Raw genomic sequence first — 22,699 nt, forward strand, 5'->3', positions numbered from 1 at the left:
TCAAATGTAGGCAGCACCTCTCTGTGAACTACGCAGAGGCCTTTGTAATGACACGCCTTGTCCCCATGTTATGATACATTTCATCTTGATATGAATGAAGCGCATGCAATGAGAAGCAGTTTCCTTAGTCTATCGGGGATGTTGTTGACCAGAGGAGGTCGACACATTTCACAGACTGCTTTACGCCCCTTTAAGGTTTAGCTTATTTCAACATTTTTACATTCAGAACTCTGTTGTGGAGGAAAAAAATCCATATCGGATCATGAAAGTAAAGAAGCCCTTTGAGGCAAATATAAAAAACTAATTCTGGTGATTCATTTCCTCAGTCTGATCTAAATTGTCTTCTCTCCTGTGTTTATGACTTAAGAAAAGCTGAAAAGAAGAAAGTTTTGCCAGGATTTTATATATTTTTTTAAGTTACATTATTTTTTAACTCTGAAAAGGGTTGAAAAAAGTTTTGGCAGGTGAAAATAAATGTTCTTGTATTAGTGATTGTTGTTGTAATACTCATTTCCGGCCACAAGAGGATGCAGTGCACCAACACCCACATGTTCTCAACAGGACAAAAACCATTCATGTTTTCTTCCATGCACTCAAACTCAAGGTACATATATTGTGTGTTACAATATTTTCATCGATGAAAAAAATGAAGGAACTTATTATCCTGGCAAAACCTTCTTTTCACCTATATATATATATACACCTACACATATAGTATATAAATATATAAGTCACCAACACAAGAGAGAATCAGATTTAAAGAAATGGATCACCTACTTTTTTATTCTCTCACTTCCCTCTCAGGGCTTCCGTATAAAAAGACTTGTCTATGCAGGAATTACGTTAATATGTAATAAAGCCCTTTGCTATACAAATTCTAGACTAATATCCCTTTATAGATAGTAGGGTCTGAGGAGTATATAAGCTACAATATAATACACTATACACATTAATCAGCTTGTTTGTTGACCTCTAGAGAGGCTGTTGGAGCGTCGCTGGCCCAGCAGGAGGCGGTCTAGATTAGCAGGAGATGAAGAGGGCGTTCACAGACCGCTGACTCTGTGTTCGCTCCAAAGGTCCACCAGTGGACAGGATCTCGCAGGCGGCCAGTTCATGATAGAGAGCGTTGAGCACCTCCAGAATGTGGGCTTTCCCTGTGCACAAAAAACAGAACAGATGTGACCGCTGAGGGAATCATGTTACGGACGATCCCGGCGAGAAATGTAATTCAGTTCGATGGCCCCGAGTGACTGTAAACCTTCACTATCGTATTTCACAGGACACAGTATGGGTTTTTAAATGGGGCGTGTGCGCTCTACTCACCGTGTTGCGGGTCGCTGCAGGACCCCAAAGTGCTGAGCAAGATTTTCCCGAGGGACCGCCGCGAGACGTTCTGAAACGAGAGAGAGAGAGAGAGCGCTATTCTCAGATGACCGCCAGGCGATTAACGGGGCACTTTAACGGGCAATCTGCGTCCTGCAAACCACAGAGGCTTCTCACACACATGTTCAGCAACTGAAATGAATTTGCTCTCAGATCTGTAATCAATCCCAGTCGGGTTAGGACGCAAAACAATGGACAAAAATCCATCCATGCTATTCATATGACTAAGACATGTGTTGGCAAAGTGGACTTCTAATTCCGGTGATCAGTAAGTAGATGTCCATATGGAGGTTTGTACTTGAACGATGCTGGTGAACACTTTCAATTTGCTGTTCTTTCTGATGTCTGACCAGAGAAATCATTCCGGTGCAGAGTGGGTGGGCCTTCTCTCAACTGCCAGCCCAACTAAATGATTTTCATTACTTTGAGTTTCAGTTTTACTTCCCATGATGGTCTAACTGTCGTTCACAGGACGTTTCACTGTGCTCAAAAAAATCGTAACAATATGTTAAGGCCATAAAAAGGTAAAAAACAACATGTAACAACACAGAGCCTTGGTTGTTAGTAGCTTGACCCAAAAACCTACTGGGATCAGAATTGACCTCTTCAGACTCAACAGGGCAGTTTAAGTGCTACTGACCAGGTCCCTGAGCTGCTGGAGGAGCTGCAGGATGTCGGCAAGTTTCTCCTCCACCAGCGACAGACGAACCCTCTCCGTCTCCAGCATCTGCAGCTCCATCTGAAGCAGCTCGGTCTCCTCGGCCTTCTGATGCAGCTCCTGCACCAGAGAGTCCTTCATCTGGAAGACACGAGACACACACACACACACACACACATCGTTACACTGCAGGACGGTAACCCCCGTCTGCCTGGCATAGGGTCGGGTCTCCTTATGTGACTCATCTTAACGTTAAAAAAAAGTTTTTTTTTCTAAATCTCAATTTCCTTTTTATGAATTTATCTTTTGTGCTGAACTGGTTTTTCATTTAATAAATTGAAAGCCTCCAGTCTCAACCACTTGATACCAGTTTTCAATGAAATTAAATATGAAGAAGACTTGAAACTAGAGATTGAGACCATAAACTCATGTTCACAATGTTTACTGAGGTAATAAATCAAGAGAGAAGTAGAGTCATTTTCTCATAGACTTCTATACAACCAGACTTATTTTTGCAACCAGAGGAGTCGCCCCCTGCTGGTCAGTAGAGATCAGAGATCATTGGCTTCAATATGCAGAACCGTAGGTTGCAGCCTGGTTACAACCAAACTCTTTTTCACTTCCCTGGAGTCAACGAGCGACGAGCGCTTCTCCATCAGTCGGCCCACTCCAAACGGGCACGCGCTCTGAACGGGCCCCCCCTTCCCCTCCTACAATGCTGCAAACAGTTCGTCTAACTTACTTGTCCTTCCAACAGTCTAAAAACCTCAATTATTCAGCTCAATATGATAGAGGACCAATAAAACCTTCAAATACTCACATATGAAAAGCTGGAACTTGTCAATTATTGGCATTTTTTCTTAAGGAAAAGTTTTAAGACCAATTTTCTATGGATCAAATAATGGAAGGATTGACTAATCATTTTTGAACAGCTAATGTGGAACCTTTCATGAACTGAATCCCTGCTGCGTTTTATCATTCATCCACATTGATTCATATGAAAATATTTGAAATACAATACAAGACAGAAAAACACATTTTGAAAGAATTGATGGACTGATGTTATTCATTATTTTTCTTATTGTTACCAAAAACCAACACTGTCTGAGTCTTTTCCCGTTAAGAAGAAACACAAGATATACTCTCAGGATGTCCATAATTTGACAATCTTACAAGAGCAGCTGGATGTGTCAACCTAGTAAATGTTATGTTATTGCCCTGTGGGCCGGCTTAACACCTTAATACAATATAAATATACCCAAAGTAAATGTCTGTCAAATCGTGAGGGTTGGAGTGAGTCTTTTAGCCCACATTGTACTGTAGGTTTGTCTGCCAAAAAGGCTGGAAATCCCTGCGGAGCACCTTTACGTCATGGCATATTGAAGGACAAAGGTCTCACCCCGCACATCCTGCGCATAAACAAAGCCTCACAGTCGGGACTTTGTTTAGCTTTAACTTTTCCTCTCGGAGCGCTGAGATGTTCTGGGAACACATTACGTCACGGCTCCCCTTCTGCCCGTCTTCCTGTGTTGTGAAAATACTACTCGACTGTAACGGGACCGCTTTAATTTATGATACTCTGAAGTGTCATGCGGGACAAGGGGGGAGTGTTTCTGCGGTCGACTCCAGTGAGAAACAGCTGCAAACACACACACACACCCACGCACACAGACACTGGAGGCTCTGGTGCCGGAGGTTTGGTTAGGTGGAAGCTGCAGGATCATGCCACTGGCTGCGGTTTGGCCTTTGAAGCCCTCCACTTTCATAACAACCTTCACCAGTCCTCTCTAATCTAGTTCAACACCACACGCGCCGGCCACAGAATGACGCAGGACGCAGAGAGAACGGTTTCACATGAACGGATCAAGCGGACCCGGGGCAGAGGCCGCTGTAAGCAGCCCACCCGGGTGTGTCGGTGGTCAGCGGTTTGTACCTGGTCCATGTCCATCTCCGCATGGCTCTCCTTCAGCTCCAGCTGCTTATGCAACCTGGTCACCCTCTCCAGGAGCTCCAACACAGCGCTGCAGCTCTCCTCGCTCCTCGAGCTCCCATAACTGGACATCAGCTTCTTGAACGCCTTGTCGTCGCACCTGATCAACAACACAGAGCAACATTTTTAGCGCACTAATACAAGCTAGCATGGCTGCTGGTCTGCTCCTTTGTTCTAAAATAATCACGCTTACAAGTTTCAGATGTTTTCCAAGTGTGTTTTGAAACAAGTATCAAATATAATTCCTGTATAGAAGCCCAAAGGGGACTTTATCAAAATTAGATTGTAAACGTGAAAATGAAAAAGGAATTTTCCACATATGCATGTGGTATTTGAGTTACTCGAGTTAACGGACGACCCGCCTTGATGAGAGGATGGACTGATTGCATTTTCATTTTGACACCTAAAGAGCATGGCGAAATGTAAATGTAAATGCAATAGACTGGGAGTGCTGTTTTTCATTATTGCATTTGATTATTGTTCACTGTACAGCAGGTTAAGTCTTTGAAAATGAAATGTCAAATGCCGTTTTCATTTTCAAATTAGAAAATTGCATTTTCTATTAGATTTGTTTACATGAATGGAAATCAGGTTGCGTAGTTTACGGTATGTTGCATTATCATTTTCAAATTTGAATCAACATTTGAATTTTGTCCACCGGACAGTACGACTTTGAAAATTAAAGGTCAAACAGCTTTCACATTTTATTTTTAATATGGTCATGGAACGCCCACTTTGTACTGCGATTTCTATGAAATGTGCTTACAAGTTTATTATTATTATGTGAACATAAAAATTTTCTTTTTGCATTTTCTTTTACTCAAATAACAAGTACATATGAGGTAGATTATAATGCTTTTGTGGAATTGCATTTTCTTTTTTAAGTTTACATTATCATTTTAAGAGTCCCATATGGGCTTCCATATCACTGGTTGATAATCTTGCGGATTCTCACATAAAAATACTATATTTGATGTTTTATTTGCCTGTAGGTGCAGATCTGTGTGGCTTCTGTATGTGTTAGCCCTGTGATAGTAGTTGGACAGGCTGCAACATTTAGCAGTTATAGAAAATGATATATTAGCTAAATCATTTATTTAATTGGTATTTCTGTAGAGTTTTAGGCTCGTTTAGCGTATTGCTTTGGTTTTACTCACTGAACACTATCTGGCGAGCGCTTAGCTTAACAGCAGACAGACAGAGCTAGCAACTAAGCTAGCTGGTGAAGAAAGTCAAACGTCTAGCGGCTACAGACACATATATAGATATCTATTTTAGGAACTGGTGAAGACTGGCTAAAAGGAGAGAACATACTGAACTTAAATCCATCAGGTGAACAGGAACATGACTCCAAATAAATGCTAATGTTGCTCTGTACCTGGGTATGTATAGGCAATTGTTTGCTAACATGTTAGCCATTAGCCGTAACTTTGAAAAACAAATATATCAGGACTGGACTTTGTGCCTGTTTGTCAGTTTGTTGTTTGTTGCTGCGCCCCAAGAGGCAAAAAAGACTAATGCAGATTTAAACATTATTTGTTATATATTTATCGTTATAGATATTTCTTTAATTCTTCATTTTGCTCAAACAAATGCTCAATAACATACGTAGAAAATGTAATGTTCCCTTGAAATTTTGCTGTGTGAGCTATCCTCTCATAGACAGCAAACACTGTGAGAAATGGTATGCCACTAGCTCGCTGTAAGCTGCTGCCCTGCTTTAAGATGCAGTGATGGTATCAAGTAGCGGTACCTTTCCCCGCAGCAGGACAGCCTCGTCAAGATCCTCTTCACCTCGTCCACCTGCCGCTGCTGATCTTCGGTCCACTTATCGTCTTCCTCGTCAGACGCCGCCTGGCCCTCCACCGAACGAAACAGCTGCTCCTCCACTAGACGGCACAACACACCATCATAGTTAATGTAATCATTATTGTCACTATCATGGAGCCCTAGCCCTTGGGGGGGAAAAAGGCTCGACACTAGAGCTGAAACAATTAGTCGTTTTCAGGCAAAAACAGCATCTGTTCAATGACTCCAGCTTCTCCATTGTGAGGATGTTCTGCTTTTCTGTGTTTCATATCATGGAAAACTGAACATCGATGGGGTTTGGACTGTTGCTTCGACAAAAACAAGCAATAAGATGTCACATTTGGGCTGTACTTTTTACATTTTCACTATTTTCTGACATTTTATAGAACAAATAATACGCAAAGTGAGTCGACTGCCTAATCGATTAATAGCTGAAGCCTACTAGAGAATTAGTAGGCTGTCTGTTAGTATTGTGTCTTATAAAGCCTCCTTGGCTGAAAGAGTATTGACAACCTCCGGTCTAATACTGTATCTTATCATACAGCACTACTTTACATTATAAAGTAATGCTGGTCCGGCACCATTGGTCCGGCTCCACCCTAGTAGCCGTGTTTAATTCCAATGGCAAGAGTAAACAAATACAAATGTCCTTTGTTAGGAAACTGGATAAACAATCCAACATTTCCACAGGGTCACTTTGAATAGTAAGACTCTTTCTTACTATTTAGGAAATTATTACTATTACTACTATTAGGGAAATTAGAGACAGAGTCGTTGGCACTGCACTCTGTGCTTTCATGAGTAACGGGTCTTACTTTTATCCGGCGTCGTCACGGCACGCCCCGTCGGAGAACATCGGTCGTGTTGGGAGTCCGAGCAACATCTCTGGCCCGGCCTGCTGCTAACGCCAGGCGGCTGCTCCGCCCCGGTGCTGCTTGGGAGTTGTAGTTTTGACACCTCCGACCTGAAAGAAAAGTGAGCTTAATTCAGCGGTCTGACTGGCGTGGCCTCTGCATATAAACCGGCACGGGCCGAGGGGCTCAAACTGCTCCTCGAATTTGCACAGACGAGAAAAGTTCGGTCCAAACCATTTGCCGGCATCAAAGAGAACATATCAAGTAACACAAGGCGGCGTGTATTAAGCCACATCTACAACCGCCATGATAATTTTATAGAGGCCTGTGATGTTATACGCCAGATCTGGGTGGGGTAATTGAAGCCAGACATCGCATCTTTAAGGCATTTTTACAGTAAAAGTGGGTCAGCGGCAGAACGGCGCTGTTGCTGTGCAGGAGTTCGCTTGCAAGATGTGAAGTAAACGCACACGAGACGACACTGGATGGAACAAGACATTTTCGAGCACATGAGCAGTCTTTTAGTCTGCAGATGAACAGACTTTTGTTCTGTATGCATGTCATTTCAAAGGCACATTCAAACATTTGTCACTTAGAAAAAAGAAAGAAAGAGGGAGTCTTCAGTTTGTGCAGATCAATCTTTCTGTGATGGTTCGAGTTTTCGCCTGCCGTCTGCTCTTTTGTGTTGGGGGGGAAATCCGATAGGGGGCCTTCGTAAATCACAGAATAAGTGTTTCCAGATGATGATGTCTTGCCGAAAAAAAAAGAAAAAAAAAGAGGAAAATCTCAAAAAAGGTTTTCAACAGTCTGACTCAGGAAAAAAAAGAAAAAAGTCACAGAGCACTCATGCTTATATCCTGTTGGCAGGAGGCAGACTATAAGCCCTAAGACAACATTACACTCTGCCTCTGTGTACTACTTTTGGGTTCCTTCGTGCAAAAGTGGGGTGAAAACGAGTGACTTCACTGAAGGTCAATAATCGCGACATGATTTCAGGCAATCAATCAGAAGAGTCATGTTTAAGTTAGAGGGGGCCACGGTGGAAGAAAAAAGGGGGGTGGCAGTTCACGAGGGCCGGCAGCTGCAGCCGGACCGACATGGAGCCGGTGCACGGACGAGAACGCGTGCACAAAGCTTTGCTGGTTGCTGCGGAGACGCTCGGACTCTGGAATGAAGTGGTGGAGGGCCTCTTTCAAACGAGGGCTTTGGTGTGACTAATTGCACTTTAATTGACGGCGGTTGGTGGGAGACTGCAGCCGGTGTCCGGTGAATACTGTAGCAAGGCCTTCGACATGCATAGTGGTAAAATAAATTTTAAAAAACGAAAACACTTTGAGAGACTCCAAAAAAAAAAAAACTTTAAAGCTAGCGTAAATGAATGAGCTCCAAACTGTCACATGAAAACTAGCTCTGATTTGTTTTGGACTGAGCCCGAGATTTAGACCCTCTGACAGTGATGACGGGGGTACTTGGTGATGGTGCTGAGCACGGGAATTCCAACTGGATGAACGCAGACACCCAAAAGTAGTCCAGGCAGACATCCTGGATAGGGGTCAGACTGCGGGACGCAGCAGACGAAGACAGAATTTGTATGTATTTCGTCAGACGGGCGTTGCAGATCTCGCCAATGTACCAAATGCAAAAAGCAGCAAGGGCTTGTTTGGCCTGCCAAAAGTAAAATATCTACTCACATACATATTTTGCTGAGCGAGAGGGAGAGAGAGTAAAATACACTGCAGAATTCAAAGTGTGTTATGAGTGTAAATGTGAGTGAGGATAATTTGACTCCGATTCAAATTCCTCACGTTTTGTGGAAGAAAACTACTTAAGTGGTGTGAAAGAAATGATATGACTGTACAGTACAGTACTGTACTTTACAATATAATGGGAAAGGAGTCACTCACTGTGACAAACCACCCCCCAGAATTATGGCCTGATTTGCAGTTCCGCTCGGCTCTATCAAGTGTTTTAGCTTCTTTCTGCTAATTGTTTTTGGCATCCTACTTTATTGTTTGGTTCAGTCCCACTGCTTTCGTTGACCGTGTTCCCAGTAGCAGCAGGCAGCTTTTTGCAGAGAAAAAGCTTTGACTGTACACTACCTACCCAGCGCCAAACGGCAGACGGACAAAGTGAGCCACGAGCTAGTGTAGCATTTAGGTGCAGGATACTTCCAAAACCCCAAGAAGACTGAAAGGCTTTGAAGGAAATTTGACAACGTTGTGGTCCCTCACGTGATGCCATTGGGCCCACTAAGACTTTTTCCCATAGACTTACATTGGGAAAGAGACGTCTGTAAATCAGCAAATTCTTTTGGGAGGTGAATCAAAGTTGTCCTTCCATTCATGTGAATGAGCCGGAGACCGAGGGCTTGGAGGCGGGGTTAAAGGAAACGCTAGTGCGCTTACTTTATGGGCCCATGGATGCAGAAGATCGCCGGAGGATCCAGGTAACATTATAGTCAAACTTGTTTGCAAATTAATGCAAATTTAGCAATAAGCTTTTTAGCCTCTCTTAGCTCATTGTTTGGGTTTTACGGCAATTTTACAATAGGAAGCAGTCACAGCGTTCTCATGAATCTCAATGAAGAGCAGATTTTTTCGCTGCGAAATAACTAATTTTCTCAGCAGTTAGTGGTGACAAACACAAAGCCAAACAGAGAGTGAATAGAGCAGTGCAGGAATGAGTCCAAAACCCCAGAAATGAGTCAGCATTTATGCACTTCCAGTTCCGTCGTTTCAAGTCAATGTTTTTTTTTGTTTTTGGTTAGATGCGTGAAATAAGGTCTGTAGTTAACACAAGCTGAAGAGATTTTAACGTTAACAACATTAAATACATCAGTAAATACCCCTCTGGTGAATTTTTAAGCTTTTACATGTCTTAAAAAAATGCGGCTGCTAGCAGGTAGCTAAATGAGACTACTAAACGTCATCATGCCAAAGACTTCAGCTTAGTAGTGGTGGCGTAGTCATGTGACTGTGGTGTAGTTTGTTCATGGCCTAACGTTAGCTTTTTACTTCTGGCTTAAAAGTAGTGTTCAAAAGCCAATGGAAAAATCCCATTGGCTTTTTGTCGAGGGAGCCAATGCGATGCTAACTTCCAGGTTGGCCTACAAAAATATCCCTGCAACACTCTATGGGCTGCTGCACTTACGTGTGCAGTAGACAGAAGGATACACATCTTAAAATGAATGCTGATTTTGAACCATGTCTGGTGAAATAGTAAATAATCTATTGTTTGCTGACACAAGTCACAAAAACTTTATAAAGGTGGATATCTGAGGCCCGAGTCTCTGTCAGTTCATTTAGAGTTCTTCCATCCTGCTCTAAGCATTATAACTGTAAGAACATTGTGCATTTTGTTCTACTTCCCTTTTGTCTCATTGAGAATATAAATGACACAGAAATAAACAAAACATTTTCTGAGGTCATAAATCAGGCGGACAATCGATGGAGAATTTAGTGGTATTCATACTTCATCGTTCACGAGGAAGTAGTGGAGCAGACAGATAAATCAATTTAACACTTCCTGAACGGTCTGTACGGCCTTCCCCTCTCTTTGATCAGAGTCCTGTATCAAATGCGTCTCTTGGTTTATCTGTAGCCATTCATATGAGACAAGGAAACATCTTCGACTTTCAAAATGACAGAATCTGAATGGAATACTTTATCTGTAATGCATGTGACTATATGATACATTATCCTTCACAGCGAAGGAAAAAGACATGGTATCATTCTTAGATTAGTATAATAGTGATTGAAGCGCAGCCTAATCTTTACCCCACAAGAAGCACACACACACACACACACACACACACACACACACGAGTGTGTCTATTGTGCTATGTCAGGGCATTTCTAATTAATAGGATCCTGTATTCTGTCCAATTAGCAGAAGTCTAGAGCTGTTCTTCTGGCCTGTGGGGGGTTAGTCCAGCTGTTTGTTGTTACAGCTGGGACACCCAGAGTCCTCTCTGTGTTTATCACAGTGCGCCGCTGAAGTGAACTTTCCATCAACACCTCCCCTCCCCCGCCAACGAGCAGTTTCCTCATTCAGGTGTCATCAGTCAATGCCAGTCTTCTCCCCCGCAGAGGTAACAAACGAGGTTCACGCTGTACCTGAGCTTGAATTTGAGTTCGGTGCTCGTCGGGAGCCCTGGGTCAGGTTTGCCCGAGCTGACGGATATTAATCAAGTCCCCTTGGGTCACGCACATACAATGATGGCGGTTTCCAGGATACAAATGAGGCAGCTTCAGGGATGTGGTGATTATTTAGCACGAGCTGAGGACTTAATCCAAAAAGCCAATGGCTGTAACATTTACAGAGGGTGGTTGAGCTTTCCTCTGACACCAAAGTGCAAAGAAACCCCCCCCCTCAAAGTCAAAGAAACAAGAGTTTTAAAAGTAGAGGGAGCGAAGTCCAACGAGTGTGGGTGGCATGAGTTTCATAGGATATTTTGTGTGTGATGTATTTCTGCTGATGTCAGCATACCTCCAAACCAGAGGGAGGGCGAGCGGGGCAGCGGCTCAAATGTGAAAATAATTCTTGGCAGCGTGGGGTTTTTGAACGCCGTTCAAGAAGAACAGAGAGGCAGCGGAATGCAGCGGGTCCCAGACATCCCTCGAGTGTGTCCTTCTCCACATTATTTTTAAAAAAGGGTAGGAATGCTGCGGCAGCACCTGCCTCCACACAATGACACAGGCTCTTGTGCGGAGGCAGATAAACGGTCTGCAAGACCCTCCCTCTACCCCTCCGCTCTCGGACGGCGCAGGGAGCATGAAAAGGCCGGGAGATTATGCCCCCCCCCCCCGGGGTGCCTGCCTTCAGAGGGCCAGGGGTTACAGGCATACAGAGAAGAAGTCTGTGGGCCGATAAAAGAAGAAAAAGAGTTTTAAGATTGCACACTTGGGAGACATGTGCTCGGCTCTCTAGAAATCCCGGACTATAAATAGAGACACCTGGAATGGAGACGATAATAAAGCTGAAGACGCTCTGGGACACCAAAGTTCATTTTAATGAGCTTGCATCTCCACTCTAGACTGTTTGGAACACCAAAAAAAAAAGGAGATGGAAAGCTGAATGAAGCCATTCCTCTCATGCAGAAACACGTCCGTCATTTCATGAACAAACAGTCGAGTGTTTGCTCCTTCCTCCAGATGGTAGGCTTTCCTCCCCCTCATCTCTTTTTGTTCCTAACCGCTGTGCTCCCCATTGTCTCATCTCTCTGGCCCACATAGCTCTACAGGCTACAGTGACGGTGATTTAGACTCCATTTGCCTTCTGGAGTAAAATACAGAAGTAAAAGTGACACTTTTACATAAATCCCACTATGCAAAGACTTTAATGTGCTGATCTACTCCTGTCAGAGTCCCAGACTTTGCTCCGTTCTGGCGTACAATCCAAAGAAATCACAGACGTGTTATGCAACAACACCCACATATCTTAAGTTTCATACCGATGACCACATTTTTCTCCTGATTTTCAACCGATTTCTGCTGGGATGTTGATAGAAAGTTGAAAAGGGGGTTTTTCTAGGTGAGAAAATTGTATCACCAAATTATAATAGACACTAAAAAGGAAATCAAATCACATTTTACAGGAACACTCTTACAGTGAATATAAAGCTAAAGCCAGGAGCTGGTTAGCTAACGTAGCTTAACATAGCACAAAGAGTGGAAACTGGGGGGAACAGTATAGCCTAGCTCTGTGCAAAAGCAACAAAATCTAACTTCCGAACTTTAAATTAACATGTATAACCACTACCTGACAACTTTACACTTAATTATCTTGTTCTGATTGAACAACACAGATATAAAGTGTTAACTAGCAGCTTTAGAGGTGCTGGTAAACAGAGTTTGTTACTTTTGGACAGAGCCTGGTTAGCTTCTTCTCCATTCCAGTCATCTAAGCTAAGCTAGAAGCTAAGCAGCCTGCTGGCTCTAGCTTTTACCATACAGATAAATGTCTGTGTCTCATTTTTGCGATGCAAGCGTTATCAGTTGGTAAAAGATGTATTGTCAAACACAAATTCACCAAAGTCCACAGAAACATTTCATGGGACTTTCCAGCTGCTAGCAGTCTACGAACAGAGAAGGTTAAGGAGCTGAAAACAATACTTTAAAGTCAACTTTCTTTCTTTTTTACCAAACTGATGAAGAAGGCCAATGAGAAAGGTTGCTTTAAACGTTCCATCAGATAAATATTCTCAGTGGTGCACTGATGCAAAGTAAAAATGGGTGGCTATCCTAGTGGGTTATTGCTCATACTAGGTGCTCTAATATCATAAGGAGGCATAAGCTCTCAGCTCTCAACCACCCCCAGCCCTGTAACTCTGTATCTCTGAGATCCAGCATCATCCTAGTTAATCCCATTACTTGTCACAGCAGTTCAGACATAAGACACAGGGATAAAGTTATGGTCAATCATTTCAACAGACCCCTTGACACGCTACTGCATCTCCAACAGGGGTTCTTGTACCCTTTTTAAAGTCAAATTCTAAGACCGTTTCTTAATTTTTAAGACCGTGAAAAATATAATTTAAGACCAGAAATATGTAGGAAACAATGTCTTTGATAGAAAATAATTGTTTGAGTCCTACTTTGAAACAAAACTTTTCCTTTCTTTTGTCCAGTGCTGAGATCACCGTTAATTCAGACTTTTCCATTCAAACGAACTAACCATTTAGAGAACGGTTGAAGGCATACTAATAAGCATTATAATGCGAGTCCTCAAAACAGCCTGTCCTCAGACAAAAAGTTGAAAAAGGAAAAATACATGACTATATTTGAAAAACTGTCTCATACTAAGTGAATCAAACAAATGCACACTATTTGATGTGTTACTGTAGGCTACCTAGCCTGACAATTTTCTCATCAGCCTTAAACGCACCATCTGTAAGTTTAATACATACAGCAAATTTACAGTAAATTAAAGACAATTGATGACTTAAATTTCCTTAATATTAGACTAAGACTTTTTAAGGAGCTGCAAAAACCCTCGCATTATGCCTACTATTGATTATATTTTAGAGAAAATGTCAAGAACAGCCCTCTCGCCTTCTTACTTCATCCCCCGTGGTCGTGCAGTTCAGAGAATGAGATCGGCGTGTGTAGATTTCGGAGACCTTCAGCGTTGAGAAATGCCTTTGCAGTTAGTTTTCTCAACCGTACCAGAGTACACATGAACCGTTCTCGAGATTGACTTTTTAAAGTGGAGCCCAGGCACGGATCGACCAACAGTGCTCCGTACGATACACAGATTTTTATACTAATCAAACGACCTGGACTTTTGGGTCAATAGCCCACATCCCCTGATGTGAAAGGCACAAAAAGAGTCACAAAAGTTTTCAGCAATATGTGAAGGAGTGAAACTGGCACCTTCCTCTCTAGCCCCGGCCGTGGATGAGATGTAACTGAGCAAGCATTGGGCCTTTCAGGGGGGAATATTCATGGAGCTTGGTTGCTAAGATCCATATAGGACGGGGGTGCCTGTGTGGTATTGTTCCTTCGGGAGTGGAGTGAAAGAAGTGAGCAGAGAGATTGATGAGAACGGTCAGTCCGTTGAGGTTCTCACTCAATGGAGCTTTCTCTTGACAAGTCAGGGCCTTTGTGGCGCTGAATTATTTGCCATTAGGGTATCAATGGAAGGGCAGTGAAAAGACTTTGGAACGTAGTCTGCATAGATTAGTGGAGTTTAGGGAAATAAGAACGGTATTGTTGTTGAGAAATGTGTTATTTAGAATCACCTAAAGGCAGGTAGTAGAGAGGACTTATATGGGTCTGGTTGTATGTGACTGTGTCTAAAGAGTCTATAATAACAGTAGATGTTACAACTATTTAGAGACATCTGATACCTAAGACAGCCAGACCTGCAGACACTGATTATACGGTTTGAGCAGGGACAACAGACGCAGAGATAAACATTAAACCCACTGGCTTTGTACTTTAAAAAGTCCAATTACACCCTTACTTCGACCAAAATGAATAGTTCCCAACAGTAGCGGAGCTCCGGCGGGACTGTCCTGCCACACAAGATGCCTATTAAATAGACTAAAAATGCAACAAGTCTGAAGATTGGGAAAGTAAACCACATCAAGCCTTCATAAGTAGCATGGCCAGAAGTAAACAAGAGTAATTTTACTCTTGGAGGGATTATAATTCATTATGGCTCATTCTGGCCCCAAAGGCCAAAACAAGCTCTTCTTTCTCATGACATGATGAACAGCCAGACACTTGTTTTGCTCAGGGTTTTGACAGTTGATTGGACCTAATGAAGAGGTAACAAAAAGGGCCTTGTCTAGTCTATACCCTCTGTCTGTGACCTTGAGGCAGCATTTCTTTTGATGCATTTACCCGTCGCCAATCTAAAAATCACAAGAATATTTGAAGATCCCTCTCTGAATATGTCTAAAGAGAATCAATATCAAAATGTCAGTCGCAAACGGTGTATTGCAACTGCAAAAATATCACTTTCCAGCGGCCAGTGGCCGGGCTTTTAGGAATTCTGAGAATTCTGAGGTGCAGTTTCCTGTTCACTTAACTGCGAGTAAATCTATAAATTGTATTTTGCATAGTTCCCAAAAAAAACAACCAGGACATACCATAAGCAACCACATAATTAATAAATTCTAAAAAATCTAAAATATATAAGTTGAACAATGATTTTGTAAAACATAGGAAATTATTAAAACTGTTTTTTGAAAATGTTTTTGTCTTTCATCCTAATTAGTTTTATAGGACTTTTTTAGAGTAGATATATTTCAAAATGCCCTTTTTCAAAAGTCTGATTTAACTGTTTTCATATTTTATATATTGTTTTCATAATAATACCATACCAATAATATTTTATGGCACTTTGATTTCATGTCACCTTTCATAACGGTGGCGTTGTCACTGTCCCTTCACCTTTCAGCCAATCACATGTCCTCTGCTTCTTGAGCTAGCAAGCACAACAACTGCTACCCCAACTAGCCAGTTAGCTCCTGTTAGCTAGAGCAGCACCAATGTTAAAGTGATTCTGAATCAACTAGCTAACTGTGTGTTATTAGGGAAAATACCATAATAAAATCTAAATAATTACAATAAACTAAGTTATTATTCAAATTAATGATAAAATAACAGTTCATAATAATGATTTGAGTTTTAATAATTTCATCAATAGTGTCACATACATTAACATTTATTTTAAAATGTTATTTATATCATTCTTTTTCAATTATTATTTTTAATAATATTGAACTTTTTGGGGTGCCATCGTCCTCGACCATATCTAAAGGCAAAAGTGTTTATACCTGTTTCAAATGGAGATACTCAGAACCTGCTGTAAAACCACCTCCTTGATTGCCTTATACATCTCTGGTAGCGGCAGCAACCTGCCAATCACAGTAAGCCCGACCTAAAGCATACTCTGCTTTATGATTTGACTCTAAATGGCTCATAATTTACCAAATGAACATCATGCTGTACTGAAGACGACTTAAAACTAGAGATTGAGACCATAAACTCATGTTTACAATGTTTACTGAGGTAATAAATCAAGAGAGAAGTAGAGTCATTTTCTCATAGACTTCTATACAATCTGACTTCCTTCTGCAACCGGAGGAGTTGCCCCTGCTGGTCAGTACAGATAATGCAGGTTTTAAAGGCACTTCCGCATTGGCTTCGCTCAGCAGAACCGGAGGTTGCCACCTGGTCTCGACATAAATAATCGCACAAATGCAAATAGCAAAGAAGACTTTTGGACAGTCTCTCCTCATAGAAATTCATGGTGCTGATCGTGTACACACTAAAAGCGATGGAAGTAGTGAAAAACGAAAAGAAATGCGACATGTGCTACAGGGTTCTCACCTGTAGTAGAGGAGCTCTGATTCCAGCTGGAGGACGTGCCTCTGCAGCATCGGCACATGGCTGGCCTTGGCCTCCAGTTCCTTCACCTTACCCAGGCCGCTGAGCAGCGCCTGCCGGGCCTCCTCCACCTTCCTCCTCATGCCCACCTGCTCCCTCTTCAGGGCTCGGTTGCAGTCCTCCAGGGCGACCACGGTCTCTTTAGAGGTCCATAGCTCCTGCTCCAGTCTCTCGTTACACAGCATGGCCTCCTCTACCTGGAGGTCTCTGGAGCTCCGCAGCAGCTCTATCTCGTGGATGATGCTCTGCAGGCTCTTCAGGTTGCTCAAACTCTTCTGGGCCGATTGTTTCTGGTGGGCGGCGAGGCAGCCCTCCTCTGGTTTATGCTTGGAGTGGCTTTTCCATAGTCCTACCTGAAAAAAGTAGTGCAACGGGTGACAATAGAGGACCAGATCAAGACATTTCATAAAACTACACTGCACCTGCTTAGTCACATGCCTGTAAATGTTGTAACTAATGGCATTATCTATAGATCACTTAGAAGGCATTGTTAAGAACAACGTTTGGGTTACCAGTTTGTGAAAAACATATATCTTGTTGCTGGTTTGTCTTTACTATTATTTACTTTTACAAGTCAATAATACACTTTTATAATAAGCGATCAAGTTAGCAGCTTTTGGGTTTCTCACTTTCTAACTAATTCTGCAGATATATATGTTAATAATGAATTAAAGGTCATATGTGTTGGTAGTGCTGTCTAATAAAGCCCACTTTATTAATAAATAATGAATTGGCGCCCTATAGATCAATTATGAGCTATTAATAACAGCAATGTTTGGGTCGTTGGGATGCGGAAAAGGTCTCTTGCCGTTTGGTCTGTGATAATCCCGTCCTTAATTAAATCATGAATGAAAAATATTGATTATGTTTCTCACTTCCTAATAAGCCATTGAGTCTGCCATTAGAAATGTTATAAAGAGAGTCAATCAGAATCGGAATCAGAAACGGTTCATGGCCAAGTACGTTTGCACATACAATCTGACTTGGCGATTGGAGCATAACAATAAACCCAGAACAATAACATAAAGACATCATTAAAATGACAAAATGGGAGAATTTACAATCGAACATGATAAACAAACAAACTATATAAGAATTCATTGAAATATCTGTTATACTTATAAGGGTTTATGGGTTTATTAATATGTGATTTATTTACTAAATAATAAGTTAGAAGCTGCGGGTTGCCAGGTTGTGTTAAAATACCTGGTGTTCACCTTCCTCTAGGATGAGAGTGGCTTTATCTCCTGTAGTGCAACACTCTGACCACTTAACGACCTGAACCACAATCCATTGATGAACAACTTATTGACATTTACAACAACAGACCTGATTATCATAATATTAAAGACTTGTGGACATTCATAATCACAGAGCACTATACCTTTTGAGGTTGGCTTGGAAACCTGGGTACCACTTGCAATTAGCAAAAAGGGCTTAAACAGTAACTTGTAAATAATGGCTGTAATAATGGTTATATAGGTTATATGGTTTAATAACTACTGCTTTATAGATCAGTTATAAACTGGAAGTAAAATAACTGTTGGATCTTGGTGGCAGTGGGCGTCTGGTCTTGGTTATATGCAAGAATCCAGACAGGGTTGAGAAGTGGGAGCCCTAAAAGCCCTTTTGTCACTTATGTCTATAATGATATTACATTGTTAGAATACAGGCGGCATCATATTGAAAACTGAAGCAGGGTTTAGTGAGTTCAGCAGAAACTTAAACTCTCGAGCTCTCACCTGCAGAGCCAAACAGCGGGCGTCGCTGCTCTGAAGTGCGGCGCGCATGTCCTCGATGAGCTCGCGCAAACTCGCGTTCTCGTCCTCCAGCTTCGCGACCCGGTCCTCGGCCTCCTCCAGCGCCACTATCTCCTCGTAGCACTCCTTGGTGCAGGACCCGAGCCTGCAGCCGGAGGCGTGCCGCCCCCCCGCGGCGGCGGCGGAGGGGCAGGGGTCGCCGCTCGCGCCCACGGACGGCAGCCTCCCCCGCCGCCTCAATGGGCTCCGCAGGCGGATCTGAGTCTCTATGTGCTCGCTGTCCTTCCCGACCAGCAGCCGGCCGTTCTCGTACTGGCGCCCCGCCTTGGTGCTAAAGTAGCCGCACAGCTTGGCGTGGAAGTGTCTGAAGGTGAGCTCGCCGGGCAAGTTGTCCAGAACACCGGTGCATTCGGTGTCCTCCGAGTCTTTGTTCAGTCCCAGGACGTCACACAAGATGTTGAAGTCCTCGACGGGGATCTTTCCCCCGCCTTGGTAGTCCATATGATGGAAGATCTCCTGTAGGTACTGGTCCAAGCCGGTAGCCAGAACTATGATCTCGTTCTCCACTCCCCGGTCCAGTCCGTAATGGTAAGCCAGAGTGCTGACCACCCATTGTGTCCTGCGCGCAGGTCGGCTGTACGGATCAATGGAGTCTACTGCGTCCATCATTCCCACCGAGAAACACCATATTTCCTCAAACTCAACGCGGTTACTTTCTTTCTTCTAGCGTCGCCCCGTGTGTGTGTGTGTGTGTGTGTGTGTGTGTGTGTGTGTGTGTGTGAGTGTGTGTGAGTGCTCATCCTCTCGGGCAGAAGCTCGATAGCGGAGTGGCGCAGCTTAAACGAGGCGTGCGTTAAAAGAAGAAAAAGCGGAGCTCGTTTGAATTTAGGACTGCCCTCCCAAAAAAAAAATCCCCCCCTCTAAAAACAAAACCCAAAAGGGGTCCCAACCAGGAGTTAGTAACACACACACACACACACACACACACACACACACACACACACACACACAGCCCCACTGTAACGGTCTCGTACTGCCGTTCGCCATGAGTGTAATTGCCACCAGGTGTGTAAACTTTTGTCATTCTTTGGGTCAGACCTTGTTCAGATGTAAGATGCCCGGGAGACTACTGCGCGGTGGAGAACAGCTACTCGCTCTTCTTTTCAGCTCAGGAGTTTTAACTGCGTGGTCTTTTACTCAGGAGTAAAAACTCATACAGGGCTTTTTTCTTCTTCTTTTTGCCCAATTTGCACCTTGCTGTATCCCTTATGCCCTGATATGCATGAGCTCGTTTGCTGTATGCAGTTTTTTAACTACAGCTTCTGCACTCAATCTGCAGCTACACCAGTGGTCTTAGTAAAAGTACTAATAGTGTAGAAAGAGCTCTAACAAGTAAAAGTCCTGCATTCAAAATCTTACTTGCAAAAGTAAAAGCATCAAAATATACACAATGCACAAAAGTAAGGTAATCATTATGCAGAATAGCCCATTTGAGAATAATATATAGTATATTACTGGATTATAACTATTGATGCATTCATGTGTTCATCACTTTGATGTTGCAGCTAAAGGAGGGGCCAGGGTAGTTTAATCTTAGTTGTGTTAGTTGTGTCTAATCTAAATCTGCAAAGTAACTGAAGTTATCAAACACTGTAGTGGAGGAAGTATGACATAAAATGGAACTCGAGTAAAGTAGAAGCTCCAGAGAGCCGTAGGTTTGAACACAATCTGTTCGTTGTGTGAGCTATATCGAGGTGCACTTTTAGTTTTACTGTCCTATCTACGAGGACATAAGGGACGAACTCTTTAGTAAAATGACTTCTATTTATGTTGATTTATTTTGGTTGGATGATTATGAAAAACTTGAGTTGTGCCTCATGAAAGGAACCTTTTTTTGTAGCAGATTTTATTTGCCAGGATAGAAGACAGGATATTTAGTCGAGCTGTGAAGTAACCTGTAATTTTGTAATTTAATGAAATTGAATAAAAGTTTGTCCACTGCAGCTGTATTTTTGTTGTCTCATAAACCCATGAGGGTTGGGTACGTTATGTCCATGACACGAACATATCAATCAATCAATCAGAAGTACCTCAAAATAGTATTTAAGTACAGTATAACCCACTTGAGAAACCTTTCTTTGTTACATTCCACCACTGGGATAATGACATGCTCCATTAAGGTTCCTCATATCTAAACACAATTCACATTAAAGCAGGCTATAGAGCCTGCTTTAATGTGAATTGTGTTTAGATTTTTCTTTACAACTGCTGCCTGTATTATGCTAGTTATTTTTTCTGAGAGTTTTGGTGTTATTTAAAGTGTTAGAACCTCATAAATCCATATCTACTTGAGTGTAAAAGTGCAAATATCTCATGTGCTCCACAGTCTGTGATATACTCCGATTGATAATTTCTCATCTCCGAATTTAAGCCAATGCAATGCTGCCTTCATGCCCCCTCGTAAGTTCCAAGTCCAAATGGAACCTGTAAAAAGTAGTGTTGCAACGAGTGTAACCTACATTTACGATGTGTTAGAAGAAAAAAATGCAGTACAAAGCTCCCAATGTTATTTTATAGTATACCTTAAATGTAAATTGCTTAAACTTTCTTGCCAAGGTTCAAATTCCATTTCCCTGTGTTAACCAGATGTGTCTGATTTAATTTTTTTTTTTTTTCTGTCCGTAGTTGTAAAACACTCATTTGGGCTTTGACAATATTCTTGTTATGCCGTTAAATGCAAAGAAATTACCTTTAATTGAAACATAAATAAATACCGTTTTCTCTATGGGATTTCCAAAAGTCCAAACAGCACGCGAGGGCAGCTCCAGTGGTTGTCATGGCGACGCGTTGCACTCAGCGATCATAAAGTTAGTGTGACAGTCAGCACTTTACTACGGAGGACAACATTCATTTCATTGACCTGAACAAGTCAGCAGCTACGGAGAGAATGACCAGTTAACGTGACAGGACGTACATGCTGGACGCGTAAGTCCCGTGTTTCACATTAACGTCCTCAAGAATACTTTACGTTACATCTGCTCCATCAACACCTCACACTCCTCACATGGACCGACAGCAGCTCAGGTGAGCATACAGGAGAAATAACTTTAAATTGTGATGTTGTAACATGTGAATATTAATATGAATGTTGAAACACATAGCTGTCAGAGAAGTTGCTCTAATTATTATCATTATTATTATTCTTTTGTCAGCCCCATGTTTACAGAACGAGCTAGCTAAGCTAGCTAACGAGACCATAACATCAAGGCCTACTGTTAGATGAATGAACATCTTTAGGCTACAACATATATTACATTTGATGTCAACTTCTACACAACTCAAACGACATCAGCAAGGCATATGGAGCAATAATACAAATATTTGTATTATTGCTCCATATCCAGAGTTAAGCTCTGCCCTCCTGCGGCCGCAGACACACCTGCAGCTTCTTCTCTGCTGCAGCTGTTGTGTTAACTACGGAAGCTCTAAACGGCCACGATTCAAACATTTTTATGTAATGTCGAAATGACAGCGATAATTGATTTGTTATCATGAGAAAACAAGTTAATTTCATCTTCTTCCTGAAAATGTTTCCACCAAATTCGACAGTAAATGTATCAAAAAAAAACTTGTGAGACGAAACTTCTTTAGTCTTTGATATTTGGTTGCTAGTTGGTTGAATAATTCCGAACAATGACTGATGCCCTTATAGCTACTTGTGATAAATAACGTTAGTGCTTAAATAACTGATGATTACTTAAGTACTGATAAAAAATAGGCTAATCAAAAAAGTCCAAAACTGAATTTGTTACAGTAACACAAGTAACTCATTACTTCCACCCCTGGTTAAATACCGTAGATAGCTAATGTTAGCAGAATTAAAAAAAAGAAACGGCTGAAAAAATCTAATTTTGAGCTCACAATGAAACTGAATCACTTATTAATGTATTAATTATTCCATGAACATTCCATCAATTTACTTACTGATAGTAAGTAGTGTAATGATGGTATTTTAATTTAATTTACAATTACAATTGAGGAGTATAGGTCTACTGTTATTTAGTAAAATGTAAGGGATCTTCAACCCTAGAGGGTACACCCATTCCTACCTCAGTACTGAATAAGATTCCCTTCAAAATATTAATTTCCACCAGAAAATGTTCTAGACCTCATACTAAACCACTCCCAACATTAATAACTAAAATTGATCATTATTGACAAGCTAATGTTGCTCTCCCTGAGGTTTCTTCCTTTTTTCTCTCCCTCTCTTTTTTGGGGGAGTTTTTCCTGATCCGATGTGAGGGTCCCGGGACAGAGGATGTCGTATGTGTACACATTGTAAAGCC

General features: G+C 42.0%; 1 protein-coding gene across 1 annotated transcript; it reads right to left on the reverse strand.

The window, feature by feature from the left end:
• Window positions 1-1,020: 1,020 nt before the first annotated feature.
• On the reverse strand, window positions 1,021-19,499 carry efcc1 (EF-hand and coiled-coil domain containing 1). The gene is made up of 8 exons (XM_076096986.1): window positions 18,336-19,499; window positions 16,537-16,946; window positions 6,656-6,804; window positions 5,785-5,920; window positions 3,975-4,131; window positions 2,024-2,182; window positions 1,324-1,393; window positions 1,021-1,154 (listed from the first exon to the last, which is right to left on the reverse strand). Exons 1-8 carry the CDS (start codon window positions 19,020-19,022, stop codon window positions 1,021-1,023), a joined length of 1,902 nt encoding a protein of 633 aa, XP_075953101.1. The 5' UTR covers window positions 19,023-19,499.
• Between the last annotated feature and the right edge of the window lie 3,200 nt (window positions 19,500-22,699).

This window comes from Anarhichas minor, unplaced genomic scaffold (assembly GCF_050575085.1).
Source record: "Anarhichas minor isolate MPS153535 unplaced genomic scaffold, ASM5057508v1 ptg000023l, whole genome shotgun sequence".
NCBI classification, from domain to species: domain Eukaryota; kingdom Metazoa; phylum Chordata; class Actinopteri; order Perciformes; family Anarhichadidae; genus Anarhichas; species Anarhichas minor.